General features: G+C 37.2%; 1 protein-coding gene across 1 annotated transcript in view; it reads left to right on the forward strand.

Annotated features, from left to right (window-relative positions):
* Positions 1-1,040: 1,040 nt before the first annotated feature.
* Positions 1,041-17,184, forward strand: part of SEC62 (SEC62 homolog, preprotein translocation factor) — a 29,002-nt gene continuing 12,858 nt past the window's right edge. The window contains exons 1-3 of the mRNA XM_024563366.4: positions 1,041-1,356; positions 10,042-10,150; positions 11,266-11,371. Coding sequence (XP_024419134.2) covers positions 1,321-1,356; positions 10,042-10,150; positions 11,266-11,371 — 251 coding nt within the window. The 5' untranslated portion in view covers positions 1,041-1,320. The remainder of the gene's footprint in view (positions 1,357-10,041; positions 10,151-11,265; positions 11,372-17,184) is intronic.

Consider the following 17,184-nt stretch of genomic DNA (forward strand, 5'->3'; position numbering starts at 1 on the left):
GACAGAGGGGAAGGGAACTAAAGGGCTTGCCCATCCAGACCCGAGCACAGCATTGCAGTCAAAAAAAGAACTTTTAACTACTTTTCCTTATAAAAAAGATGCCACTATTTGCCTTAGTCACTCACTTAATTTGTATAGGTTACATATTCAATATGGGAAATGAATTTTTTAATGATATAAATGTTTGAACATAACATTAAGTGAAAAAAAGCTACTGTATTACACATACAGTGTGATCTCAATTTGGGGGTAAAGTGAATCTATAAATACAAATATAAATATAAATACACAAAGTAGGAATAAATACTAAAAGAAAATAAACCAAAATGATAATATCTCTGAGCAGCAGAATTGGAGATTTTTATTTTCTTCATCTTACTTTTCTGCATTTTCCCAATTTTCTACAATTAAAAATGCCTTAAAATCTCCACAAAATCACGAGAATTTCTACACACTAGCAAATAAAGCCCATTCTCTTTGGTCTAAGTGTCTCTAAAATAATATTTATAATGGGAATTCACCAGACGTGAAATACCCTCCGTCTTCTTCATTCCCAACTTTTTAGAATATTTTTTTCCTACTCATCCTACTAGCTGCTTGTACTTCCCTAGGTTCTGACTCTTGGATTCTAAGGGTGAGTTTTAAGAAGCGACAGGAAAAGTAGAATGGGGAATCCAAAGTTTGCTTTAGATGAGCCCAGCCACCCCGCATACTGGATGGGGAAGGGTAGCTGGCCACCAGCGACGAACTGTGGAGCACTGGATGAGTCGGTTAGTACCGCTGCCCCTCAGTTGTCTCCGGTTTCCCCTCTTTACAACGGAGGTGGGGGATTTACTCGGGGGCAACGCGTGGGGCAGGGCTCGCCAGGAAGACGGGACGTGCGACGGTCGCAGACGCGCAGAACCCCGTGGGTCTCCCGGAGCCGCTCGGCGACAGGCTCCGCGCTGCACGGACCGACTCGGGGGGCGGGGCCCGGGAGCCGGCTTGTCAGCAGCTTCCCAGGTGATTCAGAAGCTCAGTCGGCCTCGACGACCGAGGACGCTTCGCAACCCTCCCGTCCTCTGGTCCCCGTCTCTACTTCCTTCGCGTCCCAGCGACTTCCAGTTCCCTCAACAGCAGGAGCCGAGGGGAAAAAAGAAGAGAGAGAGAGAGGGCGACGCCGACGCCCGCGGGGCCGCCCGGCTCCCGGCCTTCCCCGCCAGCCCCCGCGGCCCGCGCCAGCCCCCCCGGTTACATAACGGGCCCCGCGGAGCGCTCTCGCGAGGCTTCCACCGTCCCCTTCTCGCTCCACGTCAGAGAGAATCGGGCGGAGCGGCCAACATGGCGGAACGCAGGCGACACAAGAAGCGGATTCAGGTAGCAAAGCCGAGTTTTGGGGCAGGGGGCTTCAGGGGGCTCGGAAGCAGCAGAAGCAGGGGAAGCGCCGCAGAAGGACGAGCGAAACCGACCGCGCGGGGGGCGGGGGCCCGTTGGCTGGCCGCCGGCTGCGGGCCGCCTACTGAGGGGCCTGGGCGAAGGCGCTGCTGGCGACGGCGGAGACGCAGGCTGAGGGGCTGGGGCCGCGGCGGAAGGCCGGAGGCGCCGCGCTGGAATGGGCAGCTCGGGGTTCCGGGGGCCGCGCTGGCCGGGGCCTGCGCCGGGAAGTCGGCCGCCCACCCGGGCTCCTGTCCTGCCCTCTCCGCCCCGTCCTCTCGCTTAGCTATCTGGAAATAAAGGCCGCTGTAATTAGGGTAGAAGTAGGCGGGGGACTGTCCCAAAGCCGCCCGTTCTTTGTGCGCGAGCAGGAGGACTGTGGAAGGGGGAGTAGCGCGGGTTTGGTTCGCGGCCCCGGGGCCCGGGGGGCGAAGTGCCTGCCCATCCAGATGTTCGGTGGCGTCTGCCCCCCTGTCTCCTCGGGGGTATTAACTTAGTAGTCCAGTCGCAGCTCCCCGGCTTGCTTTCGGCCGACGCAGTGTAAATAAACACGACCCGGTCGGTACTGCGACGAGTTGGTCGCGCCCAGAAACCTTTCAGTGTGTCATCCTCGTAACCTACATAATATCCCTCCCTCATTCCACTTGCGTGTCACCTGGGCATTTCATCCCAGCGACTCCCTGCCGCCGCCGTTGTTCTTGCTCTGTACCATATGGATTACATACAGGGCACCTTTCCATTCAGGGCGTCCGTTGTCTAATCAGCTCCTGTGCCTAAAATTTATATATCATCATAAACTGATAGCGTGTTGTAAATTGTTAATATACCAATCATAAATCGTTAACATTTATTTTCTTTCTGTTCCTTACTGTTTCATTGCTTAGAATAACTTTTTCTGTCTAATGTTTCAGTTCTCCACTTAAAAAAAAACCCAAAACTTCTATCACTTCATTGGCCTACACCACAGGTGATTTGAACTGTGCAAGTTAAAATGCTCCTGAAAACTTTGGAATTTTGGAGTTGGGCAGAGATAAGAAAGTAGTTCCTAAGAGGATGCAGAAGGAGATCATAAAGAAACAAATTCCCCCAAGTTCAGACATCATAAAAACCAAGGCTTAAGTTTGTAATGGAAGAAATGTCTTAGTTACACTACTTATACTCTTTCAGGATTTAGTGTTATTGGTCAGGTATGAATATATGATTTTTATTAGAAATTGTATTGAATTTGTCAAGTATATACTTACTGGACTCCTTATACTTACACATATGGTACATTTTATACCCTTTAATAGACGTTGTTTTTACAATTTCAACTATGATTTAATTTTTTTATAAAGGTGATACTAACTCACTTTTCGAATAGCTGCTGTATTTCAGTTGTGATTTCTATATTAAATAGAAAGAAGTTGTGGTGGTAGTGCTAGGAGCTAAAACTTGAGCCAAACTGTGCCTGTTTGTACCCCAGTTTCACTAACTGTTAGCTGTGTAACTTTGGGCAAGTTACTTAACTTTTTACCTCAATTTCCAAATCTGTGAAAAGGAATATTTACCTTAAAAAAAATAAAAAAGGAACCTCATAGGGTTGTGGAAAAGTACATTTAAAAAGTGCTTAACACATAACTCCTTCCTTTTCCTCACCTCAAAGGATGAAGGATTTGTGATGGTTTGTTTTGGTTTTTGTTAAGCAATTGGATATGCTAAAGAAAGATTAATCCCTACCTATTCAGTAAATAAACCATTAGGTTGTGAGTATAAGGTATAGCTATTTACTTAGTATTGTTTATTTGAAGATCAGATAAGTATATGAGAATCTGATTGTTAAAAATCAGCTTGGCATACTGCTAAATCAAACCAAGTAATATATATTTTTTCATCCTCAAAATTTTCTACATAGCTGTGCTAGAATGTGAAAATCTTGGGAGTGCTACTTGGAGTACTACTATATATAGTCTTAACAAATTAATTTAAATATGCAATGTCTTACAAAATTCCTTGTTTATTTCTCCCACAGACTCAGACACTATAATACTGGCGTCACTTTAGACAAAAAGATCAAACAGAATGATCTTTGGAGTTTAAATTACAGAAAAGATTCTATTGTAAGACTCTTGGGCAGAAAGTTCTGTCATATCCATCAACTTCCCTGTTACTTGTTACTTGATGTTGTTTTGTTTAGAAAAGATTTTTATGTTTAGTAGATTTAGTGACCTTGAATTGAAATTTATACATTCAGAAAACCACATGATACAGACAAGTTCAGGTTTTTAAAAAGTAGGTAATTCATTTGTTTTTTCTAGTGTAACATAATTTAGATTCTGATATCCCATCAAAGTTGGAAGAAATAGAACTATTTTGTCCCATTTCCTTCTTGGGCTCACTTTACTGGGCAGTGAAAACCAGAAGTGAGCTACAAATTCATTGACATGATATTGGGAAATTTTAATGATTGAGATTCTCAAATGAAAGCGATCTCAGTCTAAATTAATGAAACATTTGAAAATAAATAATTTAAGTTATTTAAGAAATGCAATTGTGTAAGTTTTTAAGTGCATATAGGTTAACAAAGTGCTGCTTACTAGAAAGATTGATTTAAAATTTTAGTATCATGAAGGTTTAGACTTCAGAAGGATTTTCAGATAGTAAGATATGTTTGGAATCTTTTTGCACAATGTGATTCTTATGTAAAAGCAGGGTGGTGGACCCAAAGCCCTTTCACCTCAGTACTCCACTACCATTACTCTTACACCCCATTGTCCTTTAAGCTTCTTTTAGGACCCTGATCGAAAAGCATTTGTGTCAAACTTGCTGTTCTAAACCATCACCCTCATTTTACAGTTACACTGAAGTTCAGTGAGGTTATATGACTTGACCCAGGGTCATTCATCAAGATAGTAAAACCAGATTTAGACCCAGTCTTTTAATTCCCAGTTGAATATTCTTTCCACCTCAATATTGATAAGAATAAATTGTTCTGAAATACTTTAATCCTGAAATATTTATATTAAATTGTATAACATACTTAACATGACTTGTCCTTGCTAAAGAGAGAATCATCCCATTTTGTGCTCTGCTTATGGAAAGCATCTACCATATTTGGCCATGTATAATGCTCACTGTTGCCCACATTTTTGAGGGAAAAATAAGGATGCACATTATTTATGGGTTGTACCTGAAATACCTTGTATTTCTTCTTGTGTTTTGTAATTATTTGTTACATAAAATTTCTGCTACCATAATATGTTCAAAAATAAATGCTAAAATTATTTTGTAATACAAAAAACAAGTATCTAAATATAAATAAACAAAAAGTTGAATTAAAAAATTAAAACAAAAGATTTTTTTTCCTGAAAGTTTGGGCCAAAAATGTGGTATGCATTATACACGGCAAAATACATGTCCTGAGTTTTAGGACATTAAATGGCTTACTAATTCTTGGAACTTTTATAACCTGCATCTCAGTTAATTTTTTGCACCCACCTGTCCCCCTGGCAAAAAAATTCTGATAGATCGTGGGCCAAGATGCTTAATTTCAGAAAAGGGAAGAAAAGAGAAAGTTGAGGACTATACAGTCTGACTCTCTGGGACCTTCTGAAGAAAGAAGGTAGGAAGCAGGTCCTAAGTGAAAACTGCCCCCAGAAGTTTAGTGGAGGGCTTACAATAGGAGTGAAACAAGGGGATTTACAGAAGGGCACTGTCAGAGTTAAGATGCAGAGACTTGTAAAACTGTATTAGTAATGTGCTGTGTGACTTTAAGCACATGATTTATCTAATGTCCCCTCCAGCTTTCGGATCTTACTCTGTTAACGCTTATTTGTGTTTTCACCAATATTTTTATAATGCTTGTATGAGACACAAATTCTGTTTGTGAACTTTTTTCTTTTTTGCTGAGTTCACTCAACAAATCAACGAAGTTTATTTCTATAGACTATAGCAATTTTTAAAATTATTCTCAATCAAAAATTTTGTAAGACTGAATGAAGCCTGTGGCTTACTGACTCTTGGTCTAATTTTTTTCTCAAAAAGATTATCTTAAGTACTAGCTAAAAATATATATATAGTTAGAAATGGTAATTCCTACTTTATTATAGTATTTGAGTGTTGATGTATTCTAAAGTAAAAATAGTATTCATTAAATAACTTGAGTGTTCTAACAAAACTTTCAATTTATATAATTTTGTGTTGTGAGTTGGGGCAGCTAGCATCTTGGTATTTGGTACCAAGTTACCATGTTTGGTATCTTTGCACCCAGAACTTTGGTTCTTTACTTCTCATTCTAAGACTTCTTTTTAAAAAACACCACTTATTTATTTTTAGAGAGAGGAGAAGGGAGGGAGAAAGAGAGGGAGAGAAACATCAATGTGTGTTTGCCTCTCATGTGCCCCCAACTGGGGACCTGGCCCCCAACCCAGGCATGTGCCCTGACCTGGAGTTGAACCAGCAACCCTTTAGTTTGCAGTCCAGCACTCAGTCCACTGAGCCACACCAGCCAGAGCTATTCTAAGACATTTGAGCTCATTCATTGAGCTATATAAAGTTCTTTTCATTTGAGGGTTGATGAGCTGGCTTCTCTTCATTAGTGGGTCATGCTATTCCCAAAAGGCCTTCACATTTTGTTAGAAGTTTTCTAGAAAAGTTATGAAAATATTCTGGAAATTTGTTCACATCAAAAGGGAACAAAAGAAAGGAGGTCTGTAGCCAATTATATAAACAGGAAGAGGGTAAGACTGTTTATACTCCTCAGGGGAGCAGTGAGAATGAAGACTCCATGGCAGGATCTTCTGTATTACCAGCTTCCCATGGCTGTGTTCTCTCAGTACTCTTCTGTAGCAGTCTTTCTGGCTTCAAAGTCCCAGCAGATGGCACAGACTCAATACTTTTCATTAAAGATGGCCTACAGTATATATAACTTTTATGTGGTTTAATGAACATTTATTTCATAATATTCCACAAAGGAAAATAGGAACTTTTTTAGGATTTGAACTTCAGGGAGCAAGGAAAGTGTCAGTTCTGTTAAACCAGTATCTTGATAGAATTCACTACTTTTTTAGTTAAAATTTCAAGGGAAGATACTGATACTTTAAAAAAGTATCAATGGATAAGTAGCTGTGTCTCGTTGGGGGAGATTATCCAAGTCCATGTTTTCTAGGTCTGTTTTGTTCATTGTTGCTTAGTAGTGTTTTTATCAAGGAGGTGAAAGGAATGAAAATAAATTACACTTGACCCTTGAACAACATGGGTTCAAATTGTGCAGGTGCATTTATTTATATGTGAATTTTTTTCAATAAACATATTGCCCTTGGTATCCCTGGGTTTCACATCTGTGGATTCAGCCAGTGGATCCAGAATTTTGACTGTATGCATTTATTGGTCTATGCCATTTTATAAACAACTTGAGTATTCAAGGATTTTGGCATGTGTTGGGGGTCCTGGAACCAGTCTCTCAGATCCCACGGGACAGCTGTAAAGTTTGGGGGTAGTCAAAAATTATACATGGGTTTTCAACTGAGCAGGGTCAGCTCCCCTTGAGCATTGTTCAAAGGTCAGTTCTACTTGAGTCTATTTTGCAGTGTGGAAATGAGTTTGGTGAACTTGAAGTAATTGTTAAAATGAGGTTTAAAAATGTTGTGAATTCAATTAGTATCAGGTTCCCTATTGTATAATAATAAAATGGACTTTTCAAGTTCTTGTGTATCTTAATATCAGATTTTACGTGTGATGCCTCTATCAACAATCAGTAGATTAATGCATTATGCTTGTGTTCAGTAAATTGTTTATTGTTAGAAGGAATGTAGACTTGTCATGCCTAAAGTTGATATGATCGTTTTTTCACCCCAGAGTCACCTTCCTTGCAAATATCTGTTATTGAGAAACTATCCTTTCAGTTGGTCAAGTTAGAGGTTCAACATCTTTTACTCAGACATTTTATTCATCCTTTATCATTGAGTCTTATCTGTTCTACATTTGAAATGTTTCAAATATCAGCAATCCTTCCCTTCCTATTCTAGTATGCATCCCATTTTACTTGAATACTAACTAGTTGACCTGCTTTGTGCATTTTCTTCCCAGTTCATTATACTCAGTGGCACCAAAATAATGTGTTTAAGTGATTTTTTTCTAATTATGTCCTTCTATTCAAAAGCTACTAGTGATATTTCTGCTATTGACACGGTAAAGTTGAAATTTCTCAGACTGCCTTGAAGACTCCTTAGCCCTATTCTACTTATACTTACTTAACCTCACACTGCCTCCTAACTTGTCTCTAGTGGAGCCAGATTTTGCACTCACTCTCAGACAATGTTTATGCTGTCCATTCAACTTACCACAAACTAACTCTTCTTTCAAAATCCAGCTCCCTCTTCTAAGAGGTCTTTCCTAGCTGTTCTCATTCACGTTGATAAGCCTACTCCTAAAATTTTTTCTGCCGCTTATTTTGGAAAATATCTGTTGCTATTTTGGATAGTTTTAACAAAGTATAGGTATCATGCCTTATAGATTTGTGGTGTTAACTGTAGCACCCAAGGATATTATAGGGTAAACACTCAGTAAGTATATATTTGAATGATTTATATTTATTGAAACTTCTTACCCACAGTCATATTTAATCAAGCATATACCAGTAACCAAGTTATCAGTTAATGAGATGAACCTTTAAATTGACAGCAGATATATCAAATTAGGGAGAAATGAACATATATGCATATGATTATAAAATAGAATTTGTTTCTGTAAGCCAATTATAGTATCATTATTTTCAACTATTTATAGTATTACCTTTTTGGCTGTATAACAAATACTGATATATAGGATATTATTTACTAATAGATGAGGCCTGGAAATTCAGTGTATTACACAAGCATAAGTAAGTACTATTATTTAACATATGAAGCTAACATATTAATATATTTTAGTGCGATTTCAAAAGTTAAAATACAGAATTTTCATCTTTTAGCACACCAGAAGTATTTTATAACTAGGCTCCAAATTAAATCGTTATGAACCTTGTAGATGTTAGTGAGCTTGGAATGTTAGATTTTGAATTTGAAATATTTTAAGATTTTATTTTTCTGTGATACATATTTTAATATATAAAGCTAAAGATTTTGTATTCATATAAATATTTGGTTTTTACTGTAGTCTTTATTTGTATTGAGTGGTTTGGACTTTTAATTTTTATTGACACAAATAATAACCCACAAATGAGGTAGTACCACAGTATAAGAATCATATGTTGTCAGTTGAGCTACGACAAGTAGAGGAGTTGGGAAATACAAAAGAAGAAATATGAGAAGTAGCTGCCAGGTGACCCAACAACCAAAGCACAGGCTTTTACCTCATTTAACAAATTACCCTTTTCAGGATAAAATTAAAGCTGAAACCTGGGTTGTTAATTGTTCCTTAGTTTCATCAAATGTAGCTGAATTCAGTCATATGTGAAATTTGTGGGAAAACTGACTTAAAAACAGAAGGCCTAGATAGTTTATTTTTTTCTATTTCGTGTTAGTAGAATGTCCTGCCTGAAACATAGCTGTCTTTAGCATTAATTGTTCTCAACATCCTAGATTCTTTTGCAAATAATTCTTCACTATTATTTGGCTCTTTCTTCATTTAGAAACAGACTTCCCTGAAATTGGTCACTTTCAGATTATATATTACTATAAATATTGTTTGTATACTCTATGTATCATATTTAAACATGTAATTAAAGACAGTACTTTTGCTTCCACAGCCTAAGCAATCAGACAATTTCGAATGTAGATATATATAAGCTACAAAAGTAGACTGCCTTCATTTTCTTCATTATGTGGGTGGGGAGAGTAAGTACACAGGAGGAATTATCAAATTAAAGTAGTTCAGTATGTAAGGAAATAAAAGGAAGATAGGGAATGATAAACAATGAAGAAAGTAATAGAAAATTTAGAGAAAAAATGGAAGAAAGAAAAAAGGGAAGAATTAAAGCAGTCTTTCCAAAACTCTTTGTTCACTTTCATAAACAGGTCTTTAAAAAGAGTGTAATTTATCTGTCTATTGCATTTTTATTTTTGCTATACCCTTACAAGAGAAGAAAAGAAGGAAGCCAAGGTGAGAAAGCAGTCCCAGACAGTATCTAGGGTTTGCAGCCACGGGGGAAAGGGAAGGAAATACAAATCTTAAGCATCTCAGAACTGAGATAGTTCTTATGGCTACCACACTGGGACAGCTAACTGTGGTTAATCTGTTTCTACTTTGACATTTGGGCACTCACTATTAGCAGCTGCTTAATCTTTTGAATTATTGCTTTGTGGCTTGTAAAAAGAGACGAGGCAAGAGTGAAGGTAAACCAGTACAATGTAGTTACCATACTGGAAAAACAACTGAAAATAAGTGCCTTGCAGCTGAGGCCAAGAGACAGACAGGTTTAGGCTCTATCACTTGTATTACATTTGAAAGACATGCAATTTTTAAAATTCTTCATTCTGTCTTTTGCATAGATTACTAGGTCTACTCCAGTGAAAGCATGAAAGAAAGGCCTGTGCTCCACTTAAAAAGATTTGCCAAACGGATCTGTAAATTATTCTTTAGTACATGAATTTCTCAACTAAATGATTACATTAAATTATTGTTATTATTATTATTTTTTTTACTTTGCAGGAAGTTGGTGAACCATCTAAAGAAGAGAAGGCTGTAGCCAAGTACCTTCGATTCAATTGTCCTACAAAGTCCACCAATATGATGGGTCACCGGGTTGATTATTTTATTGGTAGGATTACATCAGTAAAATTATATTAGTTTATATATCTTATGAAGATACCTAAATTTGGGATATGTAGATATTTTAAAGGTGTTTTCCAAGTGTGATTAGTGAAGCTGGGTGGTAAGCATATGACAATTGATTACCCTATTCTTTCCTCCTATGATTAAAACTGAAAATAAAATGAAAAGATAAAAGGAATTTTAAAATAGAGTTTATTTTCAGTATTAATACCACCTTTTGTTCAGATAGTATATATACTTAAAGATAATCCTTTTGTAAAACTCTGGAGTAGAATTCAGTGTGAAGCAAGTCTGTTGGAACCAATTTAGGAGCCTTGGATCTTCAGATAATCCAAACACCCTCCTTATAAGCTGATATCTATAACATAGCCCCATAGCTTATAAATAGTGGTTGAGTTCACCTCTTTGATCCATTAAGACTGAATTGCCATTATGAATAATGACTTTGATATTCATTAAGAGTTTAGAAAAATAGACATGCTGTTCCCTTCAGAACTAATATATTTAGCTTCTTCTAGTGGCAGCAGTAGGTTTTTCAGAGCTTATTTCTTGTGCTTTATGTTACTGTGGGAGAGGAAGATTTTTGTTTACTTACCCTATATTTACCGTATTTTGCCATGTATAATGTACACCCACATTTTTGTGTGCATTATGCATGGGATTATTATACTCATTGTTATATTCATGGTCTGTAATCACCATACCCATGTAAAATGAGCATCTTTATTTTTCCATCAAAAATTTGGGCAAAAAGTAAACATTATACACTGCAAAATATGGGTAATTGTGATTATTTGGTGAGTGATATTTACATTTATTTTGAATTTTTGGTTTAGAACATTTCCCTATTAATTTATCTTGCCTTAGTTAATGTTTTTGAATGTGATTTATTTTACTGCATTACTTTAAAAAGATGCTTATTGATATGTTTCACAAATTGAAGTTTTCAAGAACTATTTATCATGATCATGTCACTTAAATTTTCTGTTGAACTTGGTTTTATTTTTTGATGCCAGAGTGCTGAAATTTGCCTTATAAAATATTTAGATAGAAATAAATTTCTGTGTATACTAAATTTAAAATAATAAATTTCTTCTTTAGCTTCAAAAGCAGTGGATTGCCTTTTGGATTCAAAGTGGGCAAAGGCCAAGAAAGGAGAGGAAGCTTTATTTACAACAAGGGAGTCTGTGGTTGACTACTGCAACAGGTAGTGTTTATTTCTTAGTGAAGGATAACCAAATAGTAATTTAGTAATATTCCCCATGGTTCTGAAGCTTCTTAGCCATTTTCATCATTAAACATAGTGATATTACAACATACCTCAAACAGCTCTTCCATGAAAACTGGCTTTCTTCAGTACCTCTGGAAATACATTTATTTGGTGTTAAGACTATCGTATGTTTATAATTTTTATTTGTGTTCTACTAACATTTGTACGTTAACCAGGCTAAGTACAATGAAGGATCAGCAATAAAAATCATATACCAGTTGCTACAACGAACAAAAAAGTCTTTGTTTTCTAGAACAAATGGTTGGGGAGGCTTTTTTAAAACTTTGGCAGGGATTCCTAATAGACCTGTTGTTCCTGGGTTTTTGTTTGTTTGTTCTTTTAGTGCCTACACACTAAGCTATTAGCCAGTATCCTTCCCTATTTTGTTTAGTGATTGCTAATGTATTTCTTGTGAAATCAAGGCAGCTGCACCATCTACTTTTTCTTGACTCCAAAGTGAAGAATAAACAGTTCAGTAATATATTCATGTTTTTCATAAGTACTTCTCCTTTGGGAAGAAGCTTTTGATGGTGAGTGGTATACAGAAATCACTTTCTTTTTGGAAATAAGTTAGCTGGTTTTTCTTCTCATTTTTTCCCTTGATTTAAATAAACATATTAGGCTCAGGCTGGGTAGATTAGTTAGTTAGAGCATTGATCCCAAACTCTAAGGTTGTAGGTTCAATCAATCCCTGGTCAGCACATGCAAGGATCATGATGCCAATAAATGCATAGATAGGTGGAACAACAAATTGATGTTTCTCTCTCTCTAAAATCAATAAACCAAAAGAAAATTAAGCGTATTTATTAAGATGTTGATAAACCGAATTTTGTGTTTGTGACACTATAACAGGTAGAAATTTGACATTTTAGATTATGTTTGGTAGGGAGGTACACGTAGCAGTTTGCTAATACATTGTTTAATGGCATTTAAAGTATGAGCTCTGTAAGGCCTCTTAAAAGTCATTATTTCACAACCTTGTTTCTAAAGCTGTAAAGTTAAAGAATTATTTAAAACTTCTTAAAATTTGTAGTTGTCAAAAAGTGGAGTCAAAGAACATTTATAAAGGACCCATTGACATGGACACAGGTTGGGGATTGACTAATGGAGGGGGGTGGGCAGGGCAGAGGAGAGCAAGGGCAGGGAGGTGGGACAACCTTAATTGAACAACAATAAAAAAAACTACAGTCACTAATGGACCTTTTAGAAACAATGAAAATTTCATTGTTGGAACAGAGATAGGCAAACAGTGCTGTGTAGTTGGTATTTTTCTTTACAGCCATTTGTGTGTTTAGAACTCCAAAGTGTAAATTTCCCCACCTTGCCTCAAAGTAGATTTATTTTTTATATATGATATAAAAATTAAGAGATGCGATAAATGCAAAAACAGAGAATGTTAAGTAAGTTACCCAAGGTCACAGCTGGTTCTAAGTGTCAGAGCCAGAATTCTAAATCCAACAGTCTGGTTCCACAGTGCTCCAGCATGCTCTTAACCACTGCATGCTGTACGAACTCCTCCAACAAAATGATGATGCATTTAATGAAGCAAAAATTAACATGAAGGATTTACCTGTCAATACAAGTATACTCCACTTTCTAAAAGTTCGAGAAAGATCTACATTAGTAAATCTACATTAAGTATCTACAATAGCTTTATTTGTAAAAGTGAAAATCCTTTTCACATTTCTTTAGGTTAGCAAAAACAGTACTAATATAGGTCTTTCGTGGAAGTAAAGCAATGTAATGCGAATTTTTGAAGAGTGGGGGACAATATTCTTCATTATGCACCCTTTCAGCTTACAAAGGTTTTCATAGGAAAACTGTATTTTCAGATAGCAGGGAGACAGGACTGTTTGAATATTAAATCTGTAAGCCCAAATCTCTGAGGGGAGCAGCCAGCATTAATCCACATTTCTTGGCCTTTTAGGAGCCTTGACACCTTGTTATATGAAAAGCCCAAAAGACCTGAGTACAGAGAATGTCCTAGAGATACACTCAAGTGTCACTGTATATGTTATTTCCATTCGTGTCAGGTTGTGTCCTTTCTGCACTAAAGTAGGGAAGCATAATACCTAGATTCTTCAATGCCACTTCTAATACAACCATGGAGACCTCATGATGGCCGGCCCTCATAGTTTCCTGCTTGGCTATAGCCAAAACTACAAAAGGACACTTCCAAGTCTCATTTTCTGAAGCTGCTGAGTGGCTTAAGGGAGCCTGAGGAAAAATAAAACAAAGTGTAGGACAATACACAAAATAAATGTATTTAATATGCTTTAATGCCTCTTTATGGCCTATTTGAAGTATAGACTCTTCAGCCTTTAATCTAGCAGCATCCTAACTCTCTCCAGTGACTTTGCATCACCAGCCCCTTCCCCTGCAGGCCAATAATGTCCTTCCAACTCCTGTTCATACACCACACTCATTCTCTCTTCTGGTCTTTACTTGATCAAACCTGCCACTTTTCCCTAATGGTTCTCCCTCTATCTTGACTGCTTTTCAATGTATGTGTATCTCAAGCTCCATCTGTACCATGTGGTGGTCCCCAGGTCCTCCAGCCCACATTAATCTTTGCATCTAAAGTTGTACAGAATTTATAAAGCTGGTTTCATATAGTTTAGCCCTTCAGTATTTTAGAATTGTTGCACATGTTACTTTTTAAAATTTCTTAGCATCTGAATGTGAAGGCAGTTGTAGGACTGTTTTATACTTTATTGTAACTCCATAGCACAATGTGGATATTTAATGAAACCTCACCATTGTCACATAGGTGAAAAGTCCTGAACACATATCTGGCATCAATAAATGTTTGTTAACCCTGAAAAAAAAATTAAGAGGTAAGGAAAGCAATTTAATAACTTGCTGCTTTTAATCCATTTGTTTATTCAACAAATATATATTATATGCTGATCCCCAGAAATACAAAGATGACTGACTTCGTTCCTGTCTCTGCAGCCCCTATTCTAGTCTGCTAAAGGAGACTCAAGACTACTACAATGAAGTGTGTTCTGTAAGGAAGAGATAGGAAAACTTAAAAGAATCGCTTCACAGAAAAAAAATGTGTGTTTTCAAATTTTGAAGCATAACTAGGTGATTACCCAGCAAACAGTAGGAGAAAGGACATTTGATTCCGCAAAGGGCACAGAACATACTAAGATAGAGAAGTATGAAGAGCACCATGAAAATGTCAGAGGGCTTTGTGTGATTTGTACTATATAATGTATTTAAAGCTTATTGGAGGCACTGAATAATTATTACAATAGTAAATGTCATCTCACTTTTGAGGCATAAGTTAGTTGAAATAGGCATCCTCTGAAGACCCGTCAAGAAATAAGTCAATGATTCTAATTATTACTGCTACACCTCCTTATTAAACAATGGGATGATGCTATAATTAATGATTTATGAAACCAAATGTGTTTGTGCATGTGTTCCATAGCTATTAAATGAAATTTAAGCTTTTATTATAGCAGTAATGGCTAACATTGAGTGTATATATATCAGGCACTATGCTGAACAATTTGTTTGCTTCTCATTTAGTCCTAGAAATGCCTGTGAGATAGGTACCACATTTTATAAATAAACTAAAGTTAAGTAGCATACCCAACACTACACAGCTAGTTAAGGGGTAGAGGTGGTATTTTAAACCATCTACCTGAATGTGAACTTTTCAACACCAATTTGCCTGGTTTATAGTCTACTTTTCTTTCATGGGAATGGAGCAGCTGTGCAGGAGGGGTGGCAGAAGCTGATTTTCCTACTGGTTCTGTGCCCTTCTCTATCTGCTCACCAAGGGAAAGGGGGTTTTTTCCCCCTCTTAAAGTTCCATATTTTGTTTTTATTTTTTTTTAATCCTCACGTGAGGCTATGTTCACTGAGGTTTTTTTTTTTTTTTAAAGAGAGGCAAGAAGAGAGAGAGAAACATCAACGTTAGAGAGAAACATTGATTGGTTGTCTCCTGCGTGTGCTCCAACTGGATATAAAACCCACAACCTTTTTATATATATATATTTTTTGATTATGCTAATACAGTCGTCCCACTTTCTCTCTCTCACCATCCCTCTCCCTCTGTCTCTCCCCACCTCTTCCCCCCCCCACCCCCTACATTCCTCTAAAATCCTCAGTACAGGTGAGGATTTTTTTAAAAACCTGCTTAAAAAATAATCAAAATAAATAAAATTCCCCTTCATATGCCTACCACTACTCTTAAATCCTACTTTTCTACTCATAAGTAGTTAATTATTAAGGGACTGACTTCAGTTTTTTGTTTACATACAAATGTATATGGGTAGCAGATATTAATGGGGCCTTTCAGACAGTTGGACAATTATTTGCTATCTAGACCTTCTGAACAAGTAGAAGGCCAGGTGAAGAAACCTAGAAGTTAGCTTTGTGGAGATATTCATGGAGGTACTAACTGGGTGGCAGAAAGAAGCCCAGCCAGGCAGGTAAAAATACAGGTGTTCCAGAGGGCACAACATGATGACCAGAAATAAGTGGATATTGGGCAGGAAAGAGGCATCTAGTTAACAAGTGGAATGATGTGCTTGAGCAGGCACCCATGGGGGTAGAAAGGTGGATAATCACCATTAACAGACAGATGGTGGCAGTGAGTTCTGTTTTGTTGGTTGTACTTGGGCAGAAGTGAAGATACAAATCAGGAACTCTGAAACTGAAACAGAAGATCTTTAAAGATGGCATTTAGGTGACAAGTATAAGGGCAATTCAGTTGCTTGGTAGGATTCATAAGGTTAGCAACTACCACCAAGATTGACTTAATTTTGGGTCAGCTGAGCTTCTTTCTAAACTCAGTAGATAAAGAAATGAATAAAGCAGGGATCTCGTAAGTAGTGTACAGTCTAGAGAAAGGGGCAAATAGGCAACAAAAACTGTATAACAAGTTAGAAGATAAATGTTAGAGATAGGACAACAGGAAACGAGGAAGGATGAAGGGTGGGTTTACTGTTTTCAATAGGGTGGGCCTAGGTGAGATGGTAACATTTGAGGGAAGTCTTGAAGGAAGTGAGGTGTAGTGAACCAAAAACACATGGTTATTTGGGGGAAGAGCATTACAGGCAGAGGTGACAGCCAGTGTAAAAACCCTGAGGTTGGAATGTAAAAAATAACTGAAAATAAGAAAAGAACAATGAATTAGTGAAACAAGGAGTACATAGTGGTGTTTTGCCAAATATATTGTACAGTTTTCAGTTTGATACTGTGAGAGTTGTTTTCAGAGTCCAGAAATCTCACCTTAGCATATTTAATTATTCATTACTTAGTCGAAGATATTTCATTATAGTGGCACGCTGAATGGTGAAGTACATGGAGGAAAAAACAACAGAGAAAGCAGAAACCATGATTTGGATCAGTCAAATCATGGGCATGTTTTTAATCTGTTAACATTTCTTAACCTTATATTCATTGAACCCTTATGTGTGCTCTTGGATTTGAGACTTAACATTAAAGAAAGCAGAGTCTCGATTACTGTTCATGAACATAGAGAAAAGTTTCATAAGGATAGTTTCAAACCTATAATCTCATATCTAAATTATATAGTTAAAAATGAAAGTTAGGTTGACAACTTTTATATCAGATTGGGTGTACAGTTCTTTTGATTAGAGGTGGGGTTGACCCCCCCCCCCCCACCATGGGCTTACTAATTATAATTTCTCTTACGAGTTGCCAATGTATGTCTGCTCATTTTATTCAGGTCTTGCTTGGTATTTTTGCTTTTTAGTCTGTATCTTATA

Source organism: Desmodus rotundus, chromosome 2 (assembly GCF_022682495.2).
Source record: "Desmodus rotundus isolate HL8 chromosome 2, HLdesRot8A.1, whole genome shotgun sequence".
Lineage (NCBI taxonomy): Eukaryota > Metazoa > Chordata > Mammalia > Chiroptera > Phyllostomidae > Desmodus > Desmodus rotundus.